Raw genomic sequence first — 21,866 nt, forward strand, 5'->3', positions numbered from 1 at the left:
GGCTGTGTGTTTTGGATCGTTGTCATGCTGAAAGACCCAGCCACGTTTAATCTTCAATGCCCTTGCTGATGGAAGGAGGTTGTCACTCAAAATCTGACAATACATGGCCCTATTCATTCTCTCCTTTACACGGATCAGTCGTCCTGGTCCCTTTGCTAAAAAAAAACTGCCTCAGTGCATGATGCTTCCACCCTCATGCTTTACAATAGGTATGGTGTTCTTTGGATGCAACTCAGCATTCTGAGTGGACAGGTGTCTTTTACATAACGAATTCAAACAGGTGCAATTAATACAAGTAAAGAGTGGAGTACAGAGGATTCTCTGACAGAATAAGTTATAGGTCTGTGAGAGCCAGAAATCTCGCTTTTTTTGAAGTTGACCAAACTCTTATTTTCAACATAATTTCCAATTAATTTTTTTAGAAATTAGAGAATGTGAATTTATGGATTTTCTTTCACATTTTGTTTCTTATAGTTAAGGTATACCTATGAATAAATACTAAGTACTTTCTTGTCCCACTGTATTTCTATTAAGAAATGTAGAGAACATCATAGCCAGTTACTGTTTACTCTTTCATAACCAAGAATAATTTTTTGAATGTAGTTTTTTTTTTAAATTTTGCACAAATTATATGACACCAGCTTTGATGACTGTTTTTTTTACAAACCAACACCATCCTTTTTCCTTTGGAATAAACTTTTGCATGATGTTACATGTTCATTTTAGCTTTTGCTCCAGGGACCGAAAACGGAAAATGACAAATCTGTAACGTTGATATACAAAACCAAATGTTAGGTTTTGTCTGAAAAAGAGTCAGACTTGCTTCTTTATGTTCTATTACAACACACACCTTAGCCGATGTTCTTTTATTTTAATGAAAATCAAACAAAAGTAAAGGATTTGGGGCTAAAATCCTCAAAAAGGGCATTCTTCCATCTACCTGTTAATAACCCAAAGTGCAGCTTCATAATCTTTCCACTGTTTAGTCACAGCTAATCCATGGTTTTAATTATCTTTTTAGAGTTTTAGAGTAATCACAACAATGGTATTTTAAAATGTCAGTTTATTGTCCATATGCAAGGGGTTGTTGTAGATGGAGGAAGCTGATTTGCTGTGGCGACCCCTTTTGGCTTTTTCCTTTAGGGGAAGTGTCCATATTATGCAAGGAAATAAATGCATATGTTTCATTACTAAATCAGAGATTCAAATAATCTGCTAAAAATATTTACCATCTCAATTCTTTCCACATGACTTCTTGTTCTAAAGCAGGAGAATAAAGAACAGAGCAGACAAGGATGCACACACACAAAAAAAAATCTTTCAATTTTATTTCAGTTTTAAGAATTGCAGGTGGTAATATCACCAAAAGAGGGCGGTAGGATGTCTAGATTTATCAACCTGTTTTAAGGGAAGATGTATAAAAGAACAATCTTCCAAATTAGTCAAAAAAGGTTGATTTAAATGCTTTTGTGTGGACTTTTCTTTTTCTCTATCTGGTATTACAAAAAATATTCATTCAAACCCAATAACAGGTTGGATATTTTTCAAAAAAGCTAATGATTTTGAAGTAATTTAATTATCTCAGAATCTAAGATTTTTAATTTGTAATTGTGAAGCATATTTAATTTTAAGGTGAATTTTCTGTGTCACTCCTTTTCTAAATGGTATCTGAGGTCCATGTCAGCATCACTGGGCCTCTTTCCCTCTCATTGCACATTTCTTTTAGACCATTAATACCTGATGCAACATGTGAGTGCACCTGCGCTCTTGCGGATGGAGCTCCTCAGGCCTTAACAGATTAAAAGCCATCTCACAGTGTTCCCATCCGGCATCACTGCTGTGAAAGGTAATGGTCAGCAAAACCTTCTTCAAGGTCTAATTACTCTGCACGCTGTTGAGCCTTGAGCCAGTATCTGCAAACATACATTGCATTTTGCTACAATATCTCCACTAAGACATCTCCATGTCCCCAGTCTTTATGCCCTTTATGCTAACACCACTTATTCAAGTGACTTTGTCAATGCTTGAAACAAAATGAGGATGTGGGAGGAGGTTATTTTGGGATTCAATTATATTTTTCTGCTGATGTGCACAATGGAGACTCAGGGTGCCGTGTGCATTGATTGTGGAAACTCTGTGTCCAGCTGGAGGGATATGTTCCACTTCTGGAGAATTGCATGTATTGGTGCGTGTGATGTAAAGAAAAGACCAAAGAGGGTACGTAGGTGGACGTATAATATGCACACAGGGACAGAATGATGCGTGGAAAAAAAGAAAAGTTTACAACTTAGTATTCAAACCAAAATGTAGCTTTATTCAAATATGATGAAATATTGGACTATACTATCCTAATGAGATGTCATAGCCACTATCAATACATAAAAGACTCCATTCATCGTTGAGAGACCTCAAAAAATATGTTCCACACAAAAACACAGTATGCAGTCTGTCATTTTTTGTTGGAACATGTTACTAATTGGTTGTAATACAATGTGTGCACAGGTGGATCTGCTGCCTCAGAACAGAGCAACACACAGGCAAAGTTGTATTATTCCCCGCCAAGGCTGAACACATTGACAGGCATCCATGAAAATGAAATTACCCCTCTGAAACAAGAGCCTGCAGCTTGGTTTGTCTCCTGATTTACTGTTTTCTTATCTGCCTGGGCCTTTATTTTCTTAGCCAGATGTAAGCTATGCTCCTCCTGAGTGTTGATTACTTGATGGCTTCCCTCTGCGTTGCCATGCATCTGTACTTCTCAGCCTGTGTAGTACAGCCTTTTTGCCTGTTGTCCTGATTTTTACTTTTTTAATTTTATTTTTACCTTTAACCTTCCTGGATCTATAACTTTGAATTTATACTATAACACCTTATAATTATTTGCTTTTCCATTTGAACATAATCTACTCAGTAACTTTCACCTCCTTGGATGAGTTTTTACTCAAGAATATTTTTACATTCAGGACATAGTGAAAGCTATTAAGGGAGGTCAGTGGATATTTTCTTTTGCTCCTACAACCTCCAGTTAATAAACCATTTTCATAAAATAATTTGTTGACTTGGCAACTTTGGATGTTAAAAATCAGATATATCTCCACCAATGTTTAAATCCAACGTCTCTTTTATTATGCGTCTTATCAACAAGGATGGTTTAACAGTTTCTTCTTTGCCTTTCGTCTCCCTTTTTAGGGGTCGCCACAGAGTATCATTTCCATCTAGATCCACCCTCTGCATCCTCTTCTCTCACACCAACCAACCTCATGACTTACATGCATGAGCCTCCACACTGGTCTTCCTTCCTGGTAGCTCCAATCTCATCCTCTTTTTACCAACGTAATCACTTTTGCTCCTCTTAACACCTCCAAACCATCTGTGCGCTTCCCTGCATTTGTCTCCAAAACATCTTCTTTTGATGGATTCATTCCTGATCCTATCCATCCTAGTCTCTCCCAAAGAGAATCTCAACATCTTCGGCCCTACTATCTCCTGTCTCTGGCTCAATAATAATAATAGTAAGGGATTGGATTTATCTGCGCTTTTTCCAGATGTTCATAGTCCTTACAATGTATGTCAATTATTCATTCTCTCCTCATTTATATGTGGTGATGGTAGACTACTGATGTAGCCACAGCTGCCCTGGGGCAGACTGACAAACTCTCAGTGCTTCTACCTTTAACTCCTTGATGCAGATTGATACAAATGTGCTTTAATTCACTTACCTGGAAGCAGAGACATAAGCAAAGAGTTATTTTTCATACTTGGAAATAAATTTGTGTGTCAATCAGCTAAAAGGATGGTTTGAAATTTACCAATTATAAAAAAAATCGTTTTTGCCATTATTTTTCTGTGAATTACCCTGCGATTCCCAGTCTTATCAATTTTTTTTGTTTATAAATTGCATCTTTAAACAGCGTTTACCTTTAGTTTTCGCACAATTATGTCTTTCTGTTACTTTATACCTCCCAGTCTTGAGCTACTCAAATTTAAACTCCTTCAATTTTTCACCTATTTTAACCATTCTACTATTACAATGTTCAGCCCTTTCAGCTTATTCCTTTCAGCGATGACTTTTAGTCCTTCAAATCTTTGCACCTTTCAAGATATTCCAGGGTTTTCCAGGATTTTTTGTTCCATTAAATACATGGGGAATCCTTGAAAACCTTTGTTTCTTTCAACCATTATAACTTCAACATACTTTTAGTAAGAGACACCATTCAAACGTTAAAATGCTTATAATGCTTTGGACTATTATTTGGACATACGTTTTGAAATTATTATGGGATGGCGACAGTTTGGCAGCCATTTTGTGTTCTTCAAATCTTAAACATTTCAGCCATTTCTTCAGCAAATTCAGCTTTCATTCAGCAATACAGCATTCAACCCTGCATTTTCTTCTGCAAATGCAGCTCCTTCTAGTTAAATGTTTTATTTCCTGTCACCAAGCCTGGTCTCCTGCATTTTGGGTCCTCCACCACCAGTTTGTGACACAAGCCACAAAAGAAATCCACAGTACCAATTTCCTCACTGTGCTTGCAGCTTTCACCTCTTGGCTTCATGGACTCCAAAAGTCTTTTCTAACATCAACTATACATTTTGACATCTTTGAATGCTTCATCTTACTAGACTTTAGTGCTTGTAAGGAATTATACATAAATGTGTAATTTAATAATCTGTGAAATAGATCAGGCAACAGGGAATACAATTTCACCAAAGCCAGGACTTTTTTGGGGACAATATGAGCTCTAAATGTGCAATTTAGATAAGTAGAGATTTGGTTTTTGGAGGTTTGATTAATCACTGGAGAGGAGGATTAAAATTTTCCAATGTGCGCTTTGAAATTATTTTTGGAAGTATTTTAGTATTGAAGCTGAAATGAGTGGCTTGCGTACACTTTTAAGTGAAACTTGGTTTCAATTTTAGTGGGTTTTTGAAATGTTGACGATGTCTAGCCAAACGGAAAAAGTCGGTGATTGCTAGGTATGTAGAAGTCTTACGTCACAGTCATGCCCCAACTCTGCTCTGCTGCTTCTGTGTCAAGCAGCTATGACATGTTTGCTTCAGCTTTGGAAGTGAGCTGTCTCACTTTGTTCATATCCTGCTCTAATAAAGAAAGGGACAGTATTGACACTAGATTCGTGTTTGCTTAGAACCACACAGAGAAACAGCAAAGATGCAGCATGGCTGAGGTAAGCTTGGTGACAGGCGAGGAGGCACTTGTGTCTCCTGTCTTTCGTGCTAACTGCTCGTTCCACATCATCTCTTGTGCCTCCTGCTTTGAGACACAGAATGACAGGCCTTTTTTTATGTAAAGAAATGCTGCAAACAACTCAAGCAGAAGTTGATAGAGAGACATAGCCAGTGTCTTACCTTAGAGAAAAGACCAATGCTTAAATAATTGATTGTACTTGTACCCACTCCAGGAACATTAGTGTTTAAAGGTATTTTTAGTGAGTGGATGTTTCAGCTTTGTTTTGATATATCTGCAAAATCTTTAAAAAATCCCCCAAATAATGGAGTTCACTTTGGAAATACATATTAACCAGTGATGAATAGTACAAGGTTTTTTAAAATTTCATTTTTATTTACTACAACAAGACATCTGGTCATATTTATATAGACATTAAGGCTTCCCAAATTGCTTCAATTTAAAAAGGAACAAGTCAATGTAGTGCTTTGTTTTTGAAAATGTCTATAAAATGTCTTGACAAGCCCTTTTTGAAGTCACATTTTGATCCGTTCTCCAAAGAGGGATACTGGCCACACTGACTCTGCGAACTTGCTGCGTGTTGTTCTACACCGTCCTCTTTCCCCTCTCGCTCCACACAGCTTTCATGTGGGCGTTGGTAGATCCACATTGGCAGTGGGAAGATGGTGGATCTTACACTTTTCATTTTAGCAAGCAAAGAGGCAAAGACAAACAAAAGGGATAGTGTATTTAGTTACTTTAGATTTCCAGCATTTGACTCAATCCCTTAAGGAAGTGTATCAAAGGCTCAGTTCTGCTTTCTGTCTCTGGAGATGGGAAATCTCCTGGAAAACATTAAACACACACATAGAAAAGTTTATTTGATTGTGAAACAAAAATTTTGTCAGTTAAATACTTTTTAGCAGTATTTCTCATACTCCTTGTGTATAAAAAAGATGATAGGACAGTTCTGTCGATGTCTGTGAAATGGAGAAAAAAAATGTGGTGAGATTTTATGAAATTTTGTCAAAACATAAATATCTTCTATGGTGTGAGTGAACAAGCCATTGCAAAGCTGCGATTTGACACACAAGTACATATGTATACATATGTGTGTATTTTTTTTTTTTTTTTTAATCCTGGACATTAAAAAAAATCTGCACACTTTTTCCTATCTTATTGTCTGGATGTGCGTTGAAGGTGTTTCTTGGCCAGCATCACTACTGTTAATTTCTCTGTAGACTTGCAAACACTAACTACAATTTATAAAAAACACAAATGCCTGCATTTACTGCGATCCCCTTTTTTTTGAGTTTCTGTTTTGTTGTTTTCCTCGAGTCTTTCTGAATCTGTTCAAGCCAGGGGAATCTAGGCCATAAAGTAGACTTAGCTGACAGAATTGGACTTTGACAGAGGAAAAAATGTGCCAACAGCCACAACACATTAAAGGCTTAGACTATAAAACGTTACCAACAGAAATATGTGGAGAAAATACTTAGCTGGATTCCAATAGCCAGCCAAAGTATTGCTGCTTTTTGAACATAAATATTTTTGTAATAAAGCCTTATACCTTAAAATCATTAAATACCAAATATTCCCAGAGTAAACCAAAATGCGAAACAGGCATGAAGGGATACTACTATTTCTACATTTGAGTCCTTTTTTATTGCATTTAATAAATTATTCACATTTATTCTAGAGTTGGTAAATTGTTAGAGTTAGCAAATTGTGTCCAAAAGTGTCATTATTGTTTTACAAAAAGTAATTGTTTATATGTCAGATCATTAAAAAAGGAAATGAACACACTTAGTTCCTTAAAGTTGTTTCTATCTTCCAAACAGTCCGGCCTTAAGTATTTGGAAAAAATATCCCAAAATTACATTGATGTGTTTTTTATTCTATGTTTTTCATATTTTTAATGTGTTTTAAAAAAAACTATTTTACTTTGTTTATGTTGTTTGAATGTAACTTTAATTATTCCTTTTAAATTTGGATTGTAATATTTTTTTTTTTTTACCAGAAATCCTCAAACATTTTTGTTGAAGGAAAAAAATGTCTAAAATCCAAATCTCAGTCTCCTTTAGTGTTTAATCACATCTCTTTAGATGTAGCTAAGTAATGCTGAATATCAGAGTTGGAAAATATCTGAATGAAAAAGCAATGCTTACCGTTTGTAGGATTTATTTATTCGCTTTTATTGTTAACTAGCAGAAAACCAACTCCAGTTGCACAACTCTAATCTGAAGGTCCTATTCAAAAACTCCTGTTTGAACTTCTTTTGATCTGTTACTCAAATATATTTGCTTTTTGTTTCAAATGATTTTCAAAAATCGTAGCAAAAATAAGATAAAAACAGTTTTCTTTTTTCGCCATAGTTACTAAATTATTACTGAAAAAAGGATAAGTTTTTGAGAAAACCCCAGTTTCTTCAGTGCGCTGAAGACAAAAAGTGTTGACCATAAAAGTAAAATAAACATGATAATATTAAACAAAAACAAAAAACGATTACTGTAGTGTACTGGGCCCAAAATTATGCAGTATCCAAACTCTCATTTGGAAAAATGAGTCCTGAAAGTCTCAAACCAATTAATTTCTCCTTAGGGGCTTTTGTCTGACATGTTATGTGAGGAAACATTAGTTTAACAAGGAGTGTAATTGTTTGTCACATAGTCAAGTAATGGCCTGTTAAACAGAAAAAAACCCAGGAGTCGTTGTTCTCAAGTTCATTTTAATTCTGCAGCATCTCATTACTTATGAAAACTGAACACAGTCAGGCAAACCTACTTTCTTTATTCATTTTATGCTAATAATTTTTGTGCACTCTTTGCTTTCGTGCAGCACGAGGCTACTTAACTTTGTTTATATGTAGGTAGGTAATGTGCTCCATTTAAAACTTTTCCAGCAGGATTTTGTGTTATTTCTCCTGATCAGGCAGCAGGGACTCTCTGCCCCTGCAATGAATTACTCCGATGTTGAAGACCCACTCCGATAAATAATGTGTTTTTGGTTTTAAACATGCCCTGCGACAGACTGCCCACCTGTCCAGGGTGCCCCCTGCCTTCGCCCACAAGTGGCCGGGATAGGCTCCGGGAGCCCCGTGACCCCCAAAAGAACAAAACGAAAGAAGATGAATGAATAAATGAACAAATGGTTTTAAACATATTCTTCTACCATTTTTCTCATGATTGAGGACATATATAAAAAATTAAGATCAAAATAAATCAAAAGATGATTGGACTGGACTCTTAAAACTTTGTAGAAAATATAAAAAAATGTTTTAAATTGTTTGCAATGAAAACGTATTGAGCTAGCTCTTCATCATTCTAAAACTATCAGACCATTGATCATTGCGTTGTTTTTTTTATTATTTTCTTTTACACCTCATGTTTCTACATATGTTTTCACAGTAATGTTTGAGCTTGGAAAGACTATTTTCAAAGGAATATCTTGGTGAGAATTGAGTGAGAAAGCTATCCATGCTTCCACGACTCAGAATCATCGGTGACGAATCTGTCCAACAGGGCACATGCGAGTGCTCAAATTGCCAATGCTCGTCACGCTACCATTCTGCCTTCTCTGATGTTCCTTTCGGATTTTCTCTGTTATCTCCATGGCCTTTCTCTCTCCCATTCCTTTAGGGCAGTACTCATTTATTTTCTCTTTTTCTCCTCACCATTTGTAATAGTGCAGCGTGTTTGGATCCCTCGTGCGACTACCAGTCTGTTCTGTCGTTCCCTCCTTGTCGTGAGGCAATTTTATGGTTGGATTGCCTCCATTCAGAAACAATTATAGATTGATTAAAGTGTGTTTGAGAGACAGAACTGTTTACAAAGATAGGATAAAGGAATATAGTTTTGTGGGGAGCTACTATGTTAGCTTTTCCTATTACAATTACATACTTCACAGTTTTAGATCTCTGGGAGATATCTATGTCTTTCTTTTTCTCAATATAGTAAGTTTTTTTTTACTAATGCTTCCTTCGTCGTGTTTTCCCTTCTGCTTCTCCTCACCGGTTGTCAACTTCGCCAAAGGTCACAATACCATCAGCAACATTACCACAAATCCCAGCTAAACAAAAAATAAATAATAAATCTGTCAACCTGTTACTGTGCCTGCCTCCTTGCCGTCATAAGGACCACTAGCCAATCCTTGTTTGGGGAGGCGTGGCCTATGTTTGCTGCGTGCCTGCTCTGCTCCTTGTGTATATTCTGAATGAAACAGCAAGTGAGGCATTTGCCTGCATGCTGTGCTCCTCTCTCTGACTGTGCGAGTGAAGGGAAATCTGACTGGAGGCTCTGCATAGCGAGAGTCACTCGGACACTCACCGGGAGTGCCTTTGGGAGAGAGGTGGGGGTTGTTGGCGGAGTGAGGTGGTCAGTCAAGCAGTGATTCATGGTGGGGGAGCCAGACAAGAGGAGGGAGCAGTTTTCAGCCTTTCTGAATCTTTCATAAGGAAGATCCTCCAACATCAGCCTACCTGGACTGAGAGAGTTGGTGCCGAGGTGTTCACTTAGGAGACACTCACAGGAGAGGCACAGGCATAAAGGAAAAGGACTTTACATCACCAGAACCAGAGAGAGGAACAGAGAAAATGGTCAACGAGAAGAGGAATTTTCAGCTTGGGTTCATGCCATAGAGGTTTTTGATCGTAGAAGATAGAGATGAAGACACTGGCATGAGTCGACGAAAAGGAAAAGGTAAAGGACACTGCAGCAAGCTGACTAATCCTTAGATCCTTAGAGAACTGGGTAAGCAGCAAAAGAACAAAACCAGAAACAAAGCAACAGTATGGCATGGCAGAGCTTGTATTTTCCATCCATGTCATGCCATGCATACCTGTTATTTATGTAATCAAAGGCAGTCTGCTGTATATGACTGACCGGAGCAGGATCCGGACGTAATTTGGCTGAGTTTGACAGGAATAGTACTCTGGTACAGAGAACTCGACCCCAGCCTGCAGGCATGTCATCCAACGAGCTGAGCGTTGAGATGGACTCCTGCATTCGGACCTTCAAGGAGCACATGCACCTGGAGCTGGAGCCTCCCAAAATGCCAGGTGTGGTTGGAGGCAAGAGGGGCGCCACGTCACCCAAACTGTCCCCAAGAAGCTCCCCGCGCCTCTTCCGCAAGCTGATGGTGAATAAAAGCATCCGACAGAGGCGACGCTTCACTGTGGCTCATACATGGTAAGACCCTGTGTTAATCAATGAAATGGACAGTCAGTGGTGAGCAATACATTTAGAAAAGAGCAGTAAATGGTTGATCATTTGTAGGTTGTAATGGTAGCAATGGACTGAAAGTGCTGGAAGAAATGCAGGAGAAAAAAACAATGAGAGGAATGTAGCTGAGAAACATGGTGGAGTTTGGGAGTGAAACAATAACTGGGATGGATATGAAGTGTTCTTCTTTGTGTAAAAATGAATAAAAACCAAACAACTAAAAGTAGAAAAATGACATGCAATGATTAAGAATTTGGCAGAATGGGTTGAACAGACATTGACTGAAAGAATAAATCAAATAGAATGAGAAAAATAACATGAGCAGTGGATTAGGAAGATGGAAAAGCAGCTAGAGCTGTTTGGAAATGAGGATGCATCACAGATCTGATGTGTGGGGATTTGTCAATGGGTCAGGGGGTTACATAATGCAATAAAACTACTTCAACAAACCCCACTATCCTCCATTTTGCTGTTGGAGATCACTGCCCTTTACCCCACAATCTTGCAAATGGATGAGTCCTTGTTTTGGACAAGTGCTATGAAAAATAAATATGATTAGGGTGTGTTCCACAAGATGCACCTGAATTATTCCTGTTTGTTTGATACCTATGAAATAGGATACCTTTTAAGGTCAACATTGAAAACTCAAGAAAATGAAGCAGGGTTTTTGTTTTACAATTTTTATAATGCAGTTTTCCTCATCACACTCCATGTCTTACCCTTTCCATCAAATCTATGGATTTTTTCAGCACTGCTTTATAATGCAATCCATAGAGAAGTTGTGAGTGAAGGAAATGCCTTGATTTGACTACCGATGCTCAAGGTGACTCATTTTGTTGAGGATTAAGGATTTTCCTTGACATTTGTGCTGGTGAAAAAACATCATCCCCAAAAGGAAGAATTACCATACTGCCATGGAGACAGCGGCGCACGTCTGTGAAACGGGTTACAAACTTAAGTGATAATGCAGGCTTATGACGACTTACGCAGGGTGGGTCGAGAAATAAAAACCTCTCAGTAAATGAATTCGTGGAAAAGGAAATGAGTCCAGATATTAATCTCCTCCTCCATGTCACCCTCATATACTGAGTTGTCTCAGCGTCAGAAAACGTGTAGTATATTTATGCTTGAGTGTACACATATATTTTCACCAATCTGTGGGTGATTTTGACCACACATACTGCATTTGTAATTGAGTGGTAGTGCACCCTCTCTCCTTGGCAGCAACAGTCAGAATGGGGTCTGTTTGTTTACCTCATCTCTCCTTCATTGTATAGCCTGTTTCTGAACAGGGAGAGGCTGGTGGGGGCTGGGTGGGCACAAGGGAAAGGCAAGAAGAAAAGCAAGGATAATGGTTCTATTTAGAAATTACTAAATAGGGCTTTAACCTTTTTTATTTTTTTAATAAATCCATACTGGATGAAGCTATAGATTCTACAACACCTTAGACACCCACAACAGCCTCCATTACCACTCCTAGCCATAAACAGGCGAGTTCATGATAGAGTACCCTTCTGCGAGACACTGAGGTTTGTGTGCTCCATCATTATGGTGCTCCAAAACAAGCTAAAAATAAAAATGGTGCAAAATAAGAGCGGATTAGATTGAGGAATAAGGCATCCAGCGGGGAGAAAATAAAATATAATCTGGGAAGAAGGAGGATAGCTTGTTAAGATATCACAAAAAATTAAGACGGTCATAGATCATATGTTTGAATCAAAATTAAAAAAATGTTTAATCATTTTTTAATCAAGCAGATCCTAAATGTCAGATATCACATGTAAAAGTAAGCAGCAAGATAACATTAAACCCTTTTTGTTTGTTTTTTTCATGTCGGAAAGATTTTCTTTTTCACTGAGTATCCTTTCCTTCTTGCTTTAAAAGGAGTTGCCCCACCTAAAAATCCCTCAGGATATTCCAGACTGTCTGGTCTAATGGTCTCACCTCCTGTGCAAGCCTTCAGAGAGGTAATAAAAAGGATGATGAATTAGTGAAAGGCTTTGTCTGAGGCTTCCACTAATAGATTTATAAACCAAAATGTTGTTTTTTTTTATTCAAAGCAGCACCAAATATAAGTCATTACATATTTAAGAAACTTCATTCTATTTTGCAGCTTCAAGCTCAATTTGACTGTATGATGCTCTAAATTAAAATTACTGGTTGAAGTAAAATTAGTCTTTATTTCAAAAGATTGAATTGCTGATAAACGAAGACTTCGTGCAGTGAAGCTCAGTTATTAAAAAAAAGTAATTTCTTCTCCCCTTTAATAAAAGATGGATTGGGGGACACGGCTGCAGATGTACACAAACAACTGCAATGCTGGTAAAACTGAGACTTGACCTGACAATTTACACAATGAAGCTTCACTTTGCATCCATAATTAATGAGACCATCAACTACACATAATTCTAGTCTTTTAAATGATATACAGTGTACATTCCTGAAAAGTAATGGGAAATGGAGTTTACAGGCATTCTGAAGACTGCTGGTTCCAACACCTTTAGTTGTAGAAGTGAGTGACCTTGGAGGTAAAATGGATAACTTATTTGGTATTAAGTGTGCTATGCAAAAACTAAATCTTAAGAAAGTAAAAAGTACGACGGAGTTTTAGGGCCAGATTACCAAAAAAAAATTTTTTTTTGATTACAACTTTTAAGTCGTAAATTTACGAGAAGGAAAGTCATAACTGTTAAATTGCGAGATTTTAAGTTTTTTTAAAAGAGAAAAAATCTTGTAAATTTAGGAGTTTGTATCTCATTAATTTACGACTTAAAATCTCGTAAATTTACAAGAAAAAAGTTATAGATTAACGAGGAAAAAACACCAAAGTTTTCCGTTTGTCTGAGCCTAGCTTGAAGATGAAAAATGTGGAGCCTTTTGTAAAGCTTTATTTCTGGATAGGTTTAAAAAAACAAAGATTCTGAACATTTTGGCGACTCAAAATCAGATTATTGTCAGTGGAGCCAGCTTTCCGGGGTTCAGTGTCGGTAAAGCAGAGTTTCATATGTAAAATTAGGAGCTCAAAGACACGTTTGGGTGAAGAGAACCGCTGCAGCCTTTATTCTACTTTTCATTCACACACCCTGAAGTTCATTTGTGACCTTGCGTCATGAACCTGTCATCCGAACACCAATGCGGAATCAAACAGTGTTACATACGCCCCCTCCTCCAGATGAAACGTCCTGTTTCAACATAAAACAATAAAGAGGAATGAAAATAGTCTGTTATATTAGCATTAGGACATTGAAAATGCCAAAAAGTGCTCCTCCTCAGACGGAAGTATCAAACAAATGTGGAGTCTTTGGTGGAGGAAGAAAGGATTTAAGTGGACAGCTGCCTGCAGGGACACCGATGGCTTCATCAAGGGGCTGCAGAGATCCTGCAAACCACCCATCAATAAATAAAACATTAATATATCGTAAATCAAACAAATGAGCTTCCAAATATTTGTAACGTTATCAATAAACATTCAGCTCACCTGTTCAATTGAGTTTTGTCGGTCTGCTCTGCTGCTGCACTGCTTTCACTTGCTGCTGTGCTGTTTGCTCACTTCCACTTTAATCTCGTAAATTTACGAGTTTTTTTCTCATAAATTTTCTAAATTTATGACTTAAAATCTCGTAATTTAACTTTTCTTTTTTTGGTGGCCCTAAAACTCTGTCATAAAAAAGGCCCTTGTTTCCAAAAAAATTTTTTTCTGCTTTGAAAGAAGGGTTTTCAATAGCAAAATGATCTTAGTTTAAAAAAACACATCTTAGTGGCTAGAATCTTTTTTTCTCAAAATAAGAATTCTTAATAAATTCATTTTGCTTACCACATTGGCAGATTTTTTTATGTTTATATAATGACTTCTTTTTTAAATGTTCGGAATTTCTGACTTATTTCTATGAGGTTTGTTTATGCATTGTTAAAACTGATTTATTATGAGCCACAAATCTTTGGTAGTTATTCATTTTAGAGTGAAAATTATAGTAAATTTGGATTCTGTGGAGTCATTTCTCTTTACCATCTCACTTCCCTCTGTGATGTCATGCAAAATCAACTTTTTTGAGCTTTAGTCACAAAAAACAACCACAAAGCGGTATTTTGATCCATTCATGCATCTCTGAGCACTCCTCTCAAATGTTCTCACATTGTGATGTCACAAAGTAGGGAACAGCCCCTTCCAGGGAGAGTCTGCACTACCAGCACCTCCCCCAGGCTAACACGTACATCCACTTTCCCAGTGGAGCTACCGCTGTTTGGCAAAAAGGCTTTCCTTTTCTGTGCACAATTTGCACATCCACGTTTGCAAGAGTTTGGATGTTTGTTTTCGTGGGCAAAATGCAGACATGCTGCCGAGGCCGACTCTAGGTTGACATGGTGAAACGGGCGGCACCAACAAGGAGTGAAAGCCGGTGCCTCAAAGATCCAGTCATCTTTCTTTCAGGTAGGAAAATGAACTTGAGAAAATAACTAATATTTTCTTAAAAAATCTCTCTTTAGTATGCCTAAGGATATAGTTTATTCTGAAAGGCTTAAGAAAAGCATGATATAGGCCCTTTAACCCTTTAACAAACCAAAAAGGCAACAATCAATATAAAAATGTTTTTTTTGCTACTTATTGCTTCGGGGTAGTTATACACATAATTCATGTTTTGATCTATATTGATAAAAATTTGCATCAAACCACTGAGGCTCCAAAATTAACTTAGTTTTACTTGAAAGCAAAACGATAAGTGACATTTTTTTTTCATAGCTGGAAATAAATTCAGGTATCAAGAGGTAAATAAAATTAAATGTTCTCTAACGTTTGATTGAACAAACACTTAAAGGGTCACAAAGGAATGTGTGATAATTTGATTTCATTTGAAACATTTTCATTTGACAAAAAGTAAGCAATGATCAAATGACTTATACATGTTATTATCAATGTAAAGGGAGGTTCATACCCACCCTTGTCTCCTTCTTCCTGGTCAATCTCGGCGTTTCCTTAGTGCGGTTTGCAGGTTTTAATAAAGATTATCTGCCACTCTGACTTTTATAAAAAACACGCCAACATCTTTTTAATTGTGATGGATTTTACTTGTAATCGTCTGTTATGTAGCCCTGCTGACCGCCTCAGACAAAACAAAAAATCCTCTGTTTGCGGTGCTTAGTCATCCCCTCTTCCTTTATTTGTCTTTCATCCTTTCTTTGTCCATCTCTGTGTTGCTTTTAAGTTGTATCCACTTTGCTTTTCCTTTGTCTTTTTGTACATCCTCACTGTCTGCTCCCTCTCTTACTTAGTCATCTCTTTGTTCATTTCTTGGGTGTCTCTCTCTTTTTTTGTATGTCTTTCTCCATTTTTTTTGCACAGGGCCACAGGATGCAAATGTTTGATGGACAGCCAAAGGGTATGGCTGTCTGATTTTGTGCTGACAGAAAAAGCACATTAAGGAGATCGTCAGATGGGAAGGGAGGAAAAAATTGCCATGGGAATAGAAAGCCTGATAGGACATAAAAATGGAAACAAAGGTAGATAAAAGCTTTCGTTGCCCAGCTTTGGATGTTCACATGCTGCTCGGCATTATCTAACTTTCAACTTAATGTGGTCACACTTGCGTAATTGTGGAAAAGGCTTTAAATAAAATGGATTTCAAATACGAAAGAGTATTGTTTATGCTGGTTTTAGCTTCCTTTGGCTTTATGTCCATCAGATTCTTTCTAGGGGATTCAGAGATGCTAGAGAGACATCAATAATGAGACAGAGACTAAATGAGACATAAATGGAGAAGCAAATCTTTGCTACATTGGCGTCAATGCTGGCTTAACACAAAGGGTTATTTGCCACGGCTTGAATGTCAATCCAAATATCTGTCTGTCTGCTCTCTTCCACATAGCTCTCCGGCTGCTATTGGTTTGTTTGCTTCGTGTACTTGCCTCTGTGACTCACCCAAAATCATCTTTATGTGACCGTCAGAAAAGGCTTGATGTGATTATTGTTGCCGCTGCTGCCAGCGTGTTTACGCCAACTGCTCACTTGAGTAGGAGACGGGAGACAGATGGGAAGACAAACCAAAGTATTTTCCATTTAATTTATAATAGTATTCAATTTAAATGTATTTTTAATTGTTTTTTTGATCCACAGCATCTGTTGAAATGCTTATTTATTTGGTCCAATTCTGTAGATGTTGAAAGTTTTAATTTGTTTACATGTGTTAAAAGTTATGTAATATCCTGCAGCTCTGTGGAAATCTTGGCCACTGTTTCATATATCATCCCTTGGAACTGTTTTTGTACCCGTGACCAGATTTTAGATTATCCAGTAAGTGTAAGAAGTGTTACTGTAGTGCTGGCAGTGATATGGTGGACTAAAAAGACAGAAGAAAAGATTAAGTTAGGTCAAATAATTCTATTTCTCTTAAAATCCACTCCAAAAAAACAGTGTTTTGGTCTTTTTAACATGTTCTTGTGGCATATTTCCTATAATGAAGGAAATATATAAAGAAAATTAAGCTTAAATTAAGCTTAAAATTCAGAGTATTTCTTTATTAAAATTGTTGTGAATCAGGAGCAGATGTGAAAGTACTATTGGAAAAGTCTATAGGTGTGACAGAAGCTACTACGGCACGCCACAAGTTCCCTGCTCTGTTCCAATCCAATGCATCCACTTGCAAACAAATAAATCCATGTATGTTTTTGTTTTCCTTGCCTGAGCTTGCATCTGGCTCTAAAAAGTACTGCTGGATAGCTCCAATATTACCATTTTTGCTTCACCGGTAGTGTTAGGTTGAGTTTGTGAGGGACTCTAAACTAGCGGGAGCAGTGATGTGCGGTGAGGTTAATGATTGGTGAGGCACTGACTCTTCTGGAGTCAGATTTACAATGAAAGAGCTAAATATTTCACCATTCATCCAACGGCAGCTAACAGCTTATAGAATGCACACAAGAAAATATTTGTCCTACAGAGAATATTTCTTTTATAGACATGGATAGAACACTCTTCTTGTGGATGAATTATTCATATCTACTGTAAACAAATGAAAGTATACAGATGTGTTCAGCACACATTTGACCCTCAGTAACTATTTCTGGTATGTTTCTAAATTCAAATTCTGGTGCTTTAATCAGTGTTAGCAAATGTTGTCTGTGAAAATTTACTTACATTTTTTTTAAACTTACTCTCATGTTATTTAAAAAAAATAAAATAATTGAAAACCATGTTTGGCCGTACTTTTTGAGTCTGTCTGACGATCCTTCTCCACAAAAAGCTCAATGATCTGTTGGAAAGTCTTCCTTATTTTCCTTTAGTTTATATGAGTTTCTCGCTCTCAATGGAGAAAGACATCCTGAGTCTGTTTCTACGGCACCAGTGTAGCTACAAAGCAGCTGTCAGCTCACGTCTGCCCCCTGCTGGTGAGGCATGCCTCACCTGAAACCTTTTCTGCGGGCCTACAGCAGCATTTTCAGCGCACGTCTCTGTTACCATTGAGTCCTGCCGTCAGACATGAGGCACAGCGCTCCCAAGCCTTACCCGGAGTTTCTGCTCCGTCTGTGATCGCGCAACACTCAAATTCTGCAATTTTAACCACAGAAGCTGTGGAAGACGCGTTGAGTTGACTGAAAATGTACATTCTGCAGAAACTATGTTCTAGAAAAATACCCACGCTTTAAGATTTTGCCTTTTAAAAATGCACAATCTTAATTAAAAGACCACAAGATGTATCAAAGCATGGTTGGAGTGGGACTTAAATGTGTTTTTGCTGGGTGCTGGTTAATATTTTTCTGAGCTTGTTTTTATTCAACATGGTATATTTTTTAAATAACATACCGTATTCATAGTGACTTTAGTGGAAGCACAGTTAAAACTAACAAGCTTTTCTCGAATTGATGCGGTCGCCAGTTTTACTGGCCTTACCCGAGGCAGTGATAATTAAGCCACAGCTTTTTTTACATTTTACCAGACTGCCTGAAAAGGATGCTTTCTTCCAGGATAAAGTGGCCAGGCCAAGTGATTAGGACACCTGATTCTGATCACTTGGATGGATGAGAGAATACTTTTGGTAATATAGTGTATATATTTCGGGTGTTTGCTGTCTCTAGTTTTATTTATGTTTTGATTGCTTGAAATAAGCCAAATCCAAAACAATTTAAGGACTTTCATATCGTGATTTTCTGGTGGAACATGTGACGCAGACATACCAGACCCTTTCTAGTCACTGATGAATTTGGTGATGTGGGCGGTGATTCAGAGGTCTGGAAACAGGTCTTTCTCTTCCCCCTCCTCATTTGCTCATGCTGCATGACTTGATTCACTACCCATCCATGTCTCTTTATCCTCTCCCATACTTAACCAGCCAAGCAGAAAGTTAACTACCGGTAGTAGCGATGGTTGAAAGAGTGTGAGTGTACATGAGTGTGTATTTGTCTGGGTCAGAGCATATTAACATGTGAGTTTGCCATTTCCTTGATCTAAGCACATACTCTACAGATTGATTTTAGTAAAACATTTTAGTTGACTCGTGTCATGTGTTTTTACATCCCCAACAGCACATGTATGTTTGGCAAATATTGGACAAAAAGCTAATAAGATAATTGCTACAACTCATTCGCAAGATATTGCTTAGATGATTTTGCTTGGATGTGACCCAAAACAATGGTAATTTTGGATTTTGATTTGACTTGAAATGGTTTATTTCAAGAAATCAAATAAGAATAGTACACAAAAGCATTACAATCATCATTTCTACATTCATACAATGACATACCAAATTTGGGATTATTAGACAAAAATTAATCAGTAAACTGATCAGTTGTTGACCTGTATTTAATATAAAAACAGAAAACAACTAACATACCTGATTCTCAATTGGTTTTCTATCCATAGCAGCTTAATCCATTCCTAGCTACCTTCCAAGATGACAACTATAGACATTTCAACATCAAGCTGCCAGAATGGGCGGGAATGTAAGACAAAAGTTTAAAAAGATGCAAATTCAGTTTACTTTAATTTATTTTATATGGTCTTTGATTTCATATGGCAAGGTCATTATGAATGAAAGGATCGAAAATATGTGTTTCAAACTGTTTGATTGTCAAAGTTTTTAAAACAGCAATTATTTTAGCCTTGGAGCTTTTAATAATGCTTAAAGAAGCTTGTATTTATGAATTCTTAATCTTTGTCAATATTAATACTAATATTGATTTCAAAATGGGGATGAGGTGGGGGGTATTTGCTGAAGGGTATCACCCCCCCCCCCCACCCTCCCTTGCCTCCCTGTAGTTCCGCCCCTGATTCTAACTAATTGAGAATGCCAACCCTAATGAGCTGGAATTGGTGGTTTTATTACAACAAGGAAGGAGTTTTGATGTTTTGGTGTGGAAAGGGGCTGTATTGGGATGTCTTGGTGAACACTATCATTTACCAGGCAGATGGGCCTGGTTTAAATCCTGACTGGTTCATTTATGTATGGAGATTGCATGTTACCCCCATACTGCACACATGGGTTTTCTTCAACCAATTCAGCTTCCTCCTATAGTCCCAAAGCATGCTACAAAGGGTAATTGGTGACCCTGAACTGTCCTTTAAGAGTGAATGTGAGTATGTCTGTGTGTGGCCCTCCAATGGACAGGGTAACTCTCCTGGATGAACCCTGCCTTCACCCTACAGTAGCTGGGATGGACTTTGACATCTTCTGTGCCCCTGCACAGAACTCAGCAGGAGCTAGACGATGGATGGGTGTTATAATGCTGTGATTATTAAGAGATGCTGGTTTGATCTTGCTCTGATCTATACCTTTTGACACATTCATATTTTCACCTACCCTCTCTCCAACCTCAAACTAACCAGAAACGACTCCAATTATATGTACCCCCAAAAAATGCGAGAACAATAGAAATAGAAGAACATTCTGATCCTGAAGGATCACTTTTTAGACAGTAGTTTCAAGAAAGTGGACAGACAGAACACAATGCGAAATAAAAATTAATATTTATGCATAAAGACAAGATGGTCTATGAATCAGCAGGATTTTGACAGCTGTGGAGGCTTTTAGTGTATTTGAAAGCTCTGTGACATTTTCTGCTGGTCGTCTAGAAACATTGGAAAATCTATTTATTGTCATTATATGTCAGACTCATCTCTTCTTCCCAATTTTTGTTTTGCCATTCAGTGATTATGTGACGTTTGTAATAAAATTTGAGATGATCAGTTTTACTCAATGTCATTATCAGCCACTTTGTTAGAATCATAACTGAGCTCAAATTATTTTTATGCCTCAGACAGGGACAGAAAGACAGAAAAACTCACTGTGTTTTCTGAAGTAGAGGAGACAGAGGGAAGCAGCCAAGAAAAACTAAGCAAAAAATAATGAAAAGTAATTATTTAGCTTTTATATTTCAAGCTGGAGAATACTGTTAAGTGTGTAAATGGCATATCTATTGGTGCTTAGCTACTTTGAATTTTGTCATTAACTTATTACTCACAGTGACTGAACAAGCCTGTGAATGTCTTTGACATGGTCCAAGTGTCTCATACTACAGGAAATACAGCTGTGTTATAATCCCAATGCCCATGTTGGTGAGATGTAAGATGTGACTGTTGTAATGATTCTGAGACAGATAGCTATGCAGATCTCCAGAATGAAGCGCATTGAGATGACTATTATTGTAAATATTGGGCTATATAAATAAAATCGAGATGAACTGAATTCAATGTGTGTGTGTGTATATAGCATATTACAGCGTTTTAAAAAATACCAGGAACTGTGGAGCATAATTTGTCTTCTATCTGCACTAAAAGTCGCTTTTTTTACTGCTTGACTGCTACTCATCATGCTGTTTTTTTTGCTAGCGAACAGCAATGTGAAGTCAAGCAAAGGAAAGGCAGTGCAACACAGTGCTTTATTTTATCAAATAAACACAAATAAAAAAACTGGAATTGATGTGACAAAAGTTATTCACAAGTTTAGCCTGGCATGGAAAAAAACCAGAGTAAGCCCTGGTTTGAATCCCAGCTGGGTCATTCATGTGTGGATTTTGCATGTTCTCTTGCTCATGTGTTGGTTTTCTCTGGACAATGGCTTCCTTCCACAGTATAAATACATGTTTCATAGGTTAAATTGTGATTTGTCTCTTTGGTGTGAATGTGAGTGTGTGTGGTTGTCTGTCTCTTGCTGCCCTGCGATAGACTTGTGAACCATCCAGAGCGTACCCTGGCTTTGCCCTCAGTAGCTGGGTTGGTAACCCGGTGACCATGAATAGGAAGTAGAGGGTATAGAAAATGGACGTATGGATGGTTTTTTCATATTTTTTGCTCCCGGATGTGGATCTGTAGAAGCCACCTTTCTCTAAACCCATAACTAATTGCTTATTTAAATCCTATTGTTGTTTTGATGAAAGATCAACTATTGGCTTCCTCTGAAAAAAAAAAATACACAATAAAACACCCCTTTTCTTTCAGTAAATCCAAAGGGCTATTAGCCATGACTCACATTTGCTGC

General features: G+C 37.4%; 1 protein-coding gene across 3 annotated transcripts in view; it reads left to right on the forward strand.

Moving 5' to 3' along the window:
- pde4b (phosphodiesterase 4B) overlaps window positions 1-21,866 on the forward strand; it is a 193,488-nt gene that overhangs the window by 35,752 nt on the left and 135,870 nt on the right. The window contains exon 1 of one of the 3 annotated variants that reach the window (XM_004068012.4): window positions 9,406-10,371. The exons of the other annotated variants lie outside the window; for them this stretch is intronic. Within the exon in view, the coding sequence (XP_004068060.1) occupies window positions 10,148-10,371 (224 nt within the window). The 5' untranslated portion in view covers window positions 9,406-10,147. Of the gene's footprint in view, window positions 1-9,405; window positions 10,372-21,866 lie in introns of those variants that run through there. 3 annotated transcript variants of the gene reach the window in all.

This window comes from Oryzias latipes, chromosome 4 (genome assembly GCF_002234675.1).
Source record: "Oryzias latipes chromosome 4, ASM223467v1".
Classification (NCBI taxonomy): Eukaryota; Metazoa; Chordata; class Actinopteri; order Beloniformes; family Adrianichthyidae; genus Oryzias; species Oryzias latipes.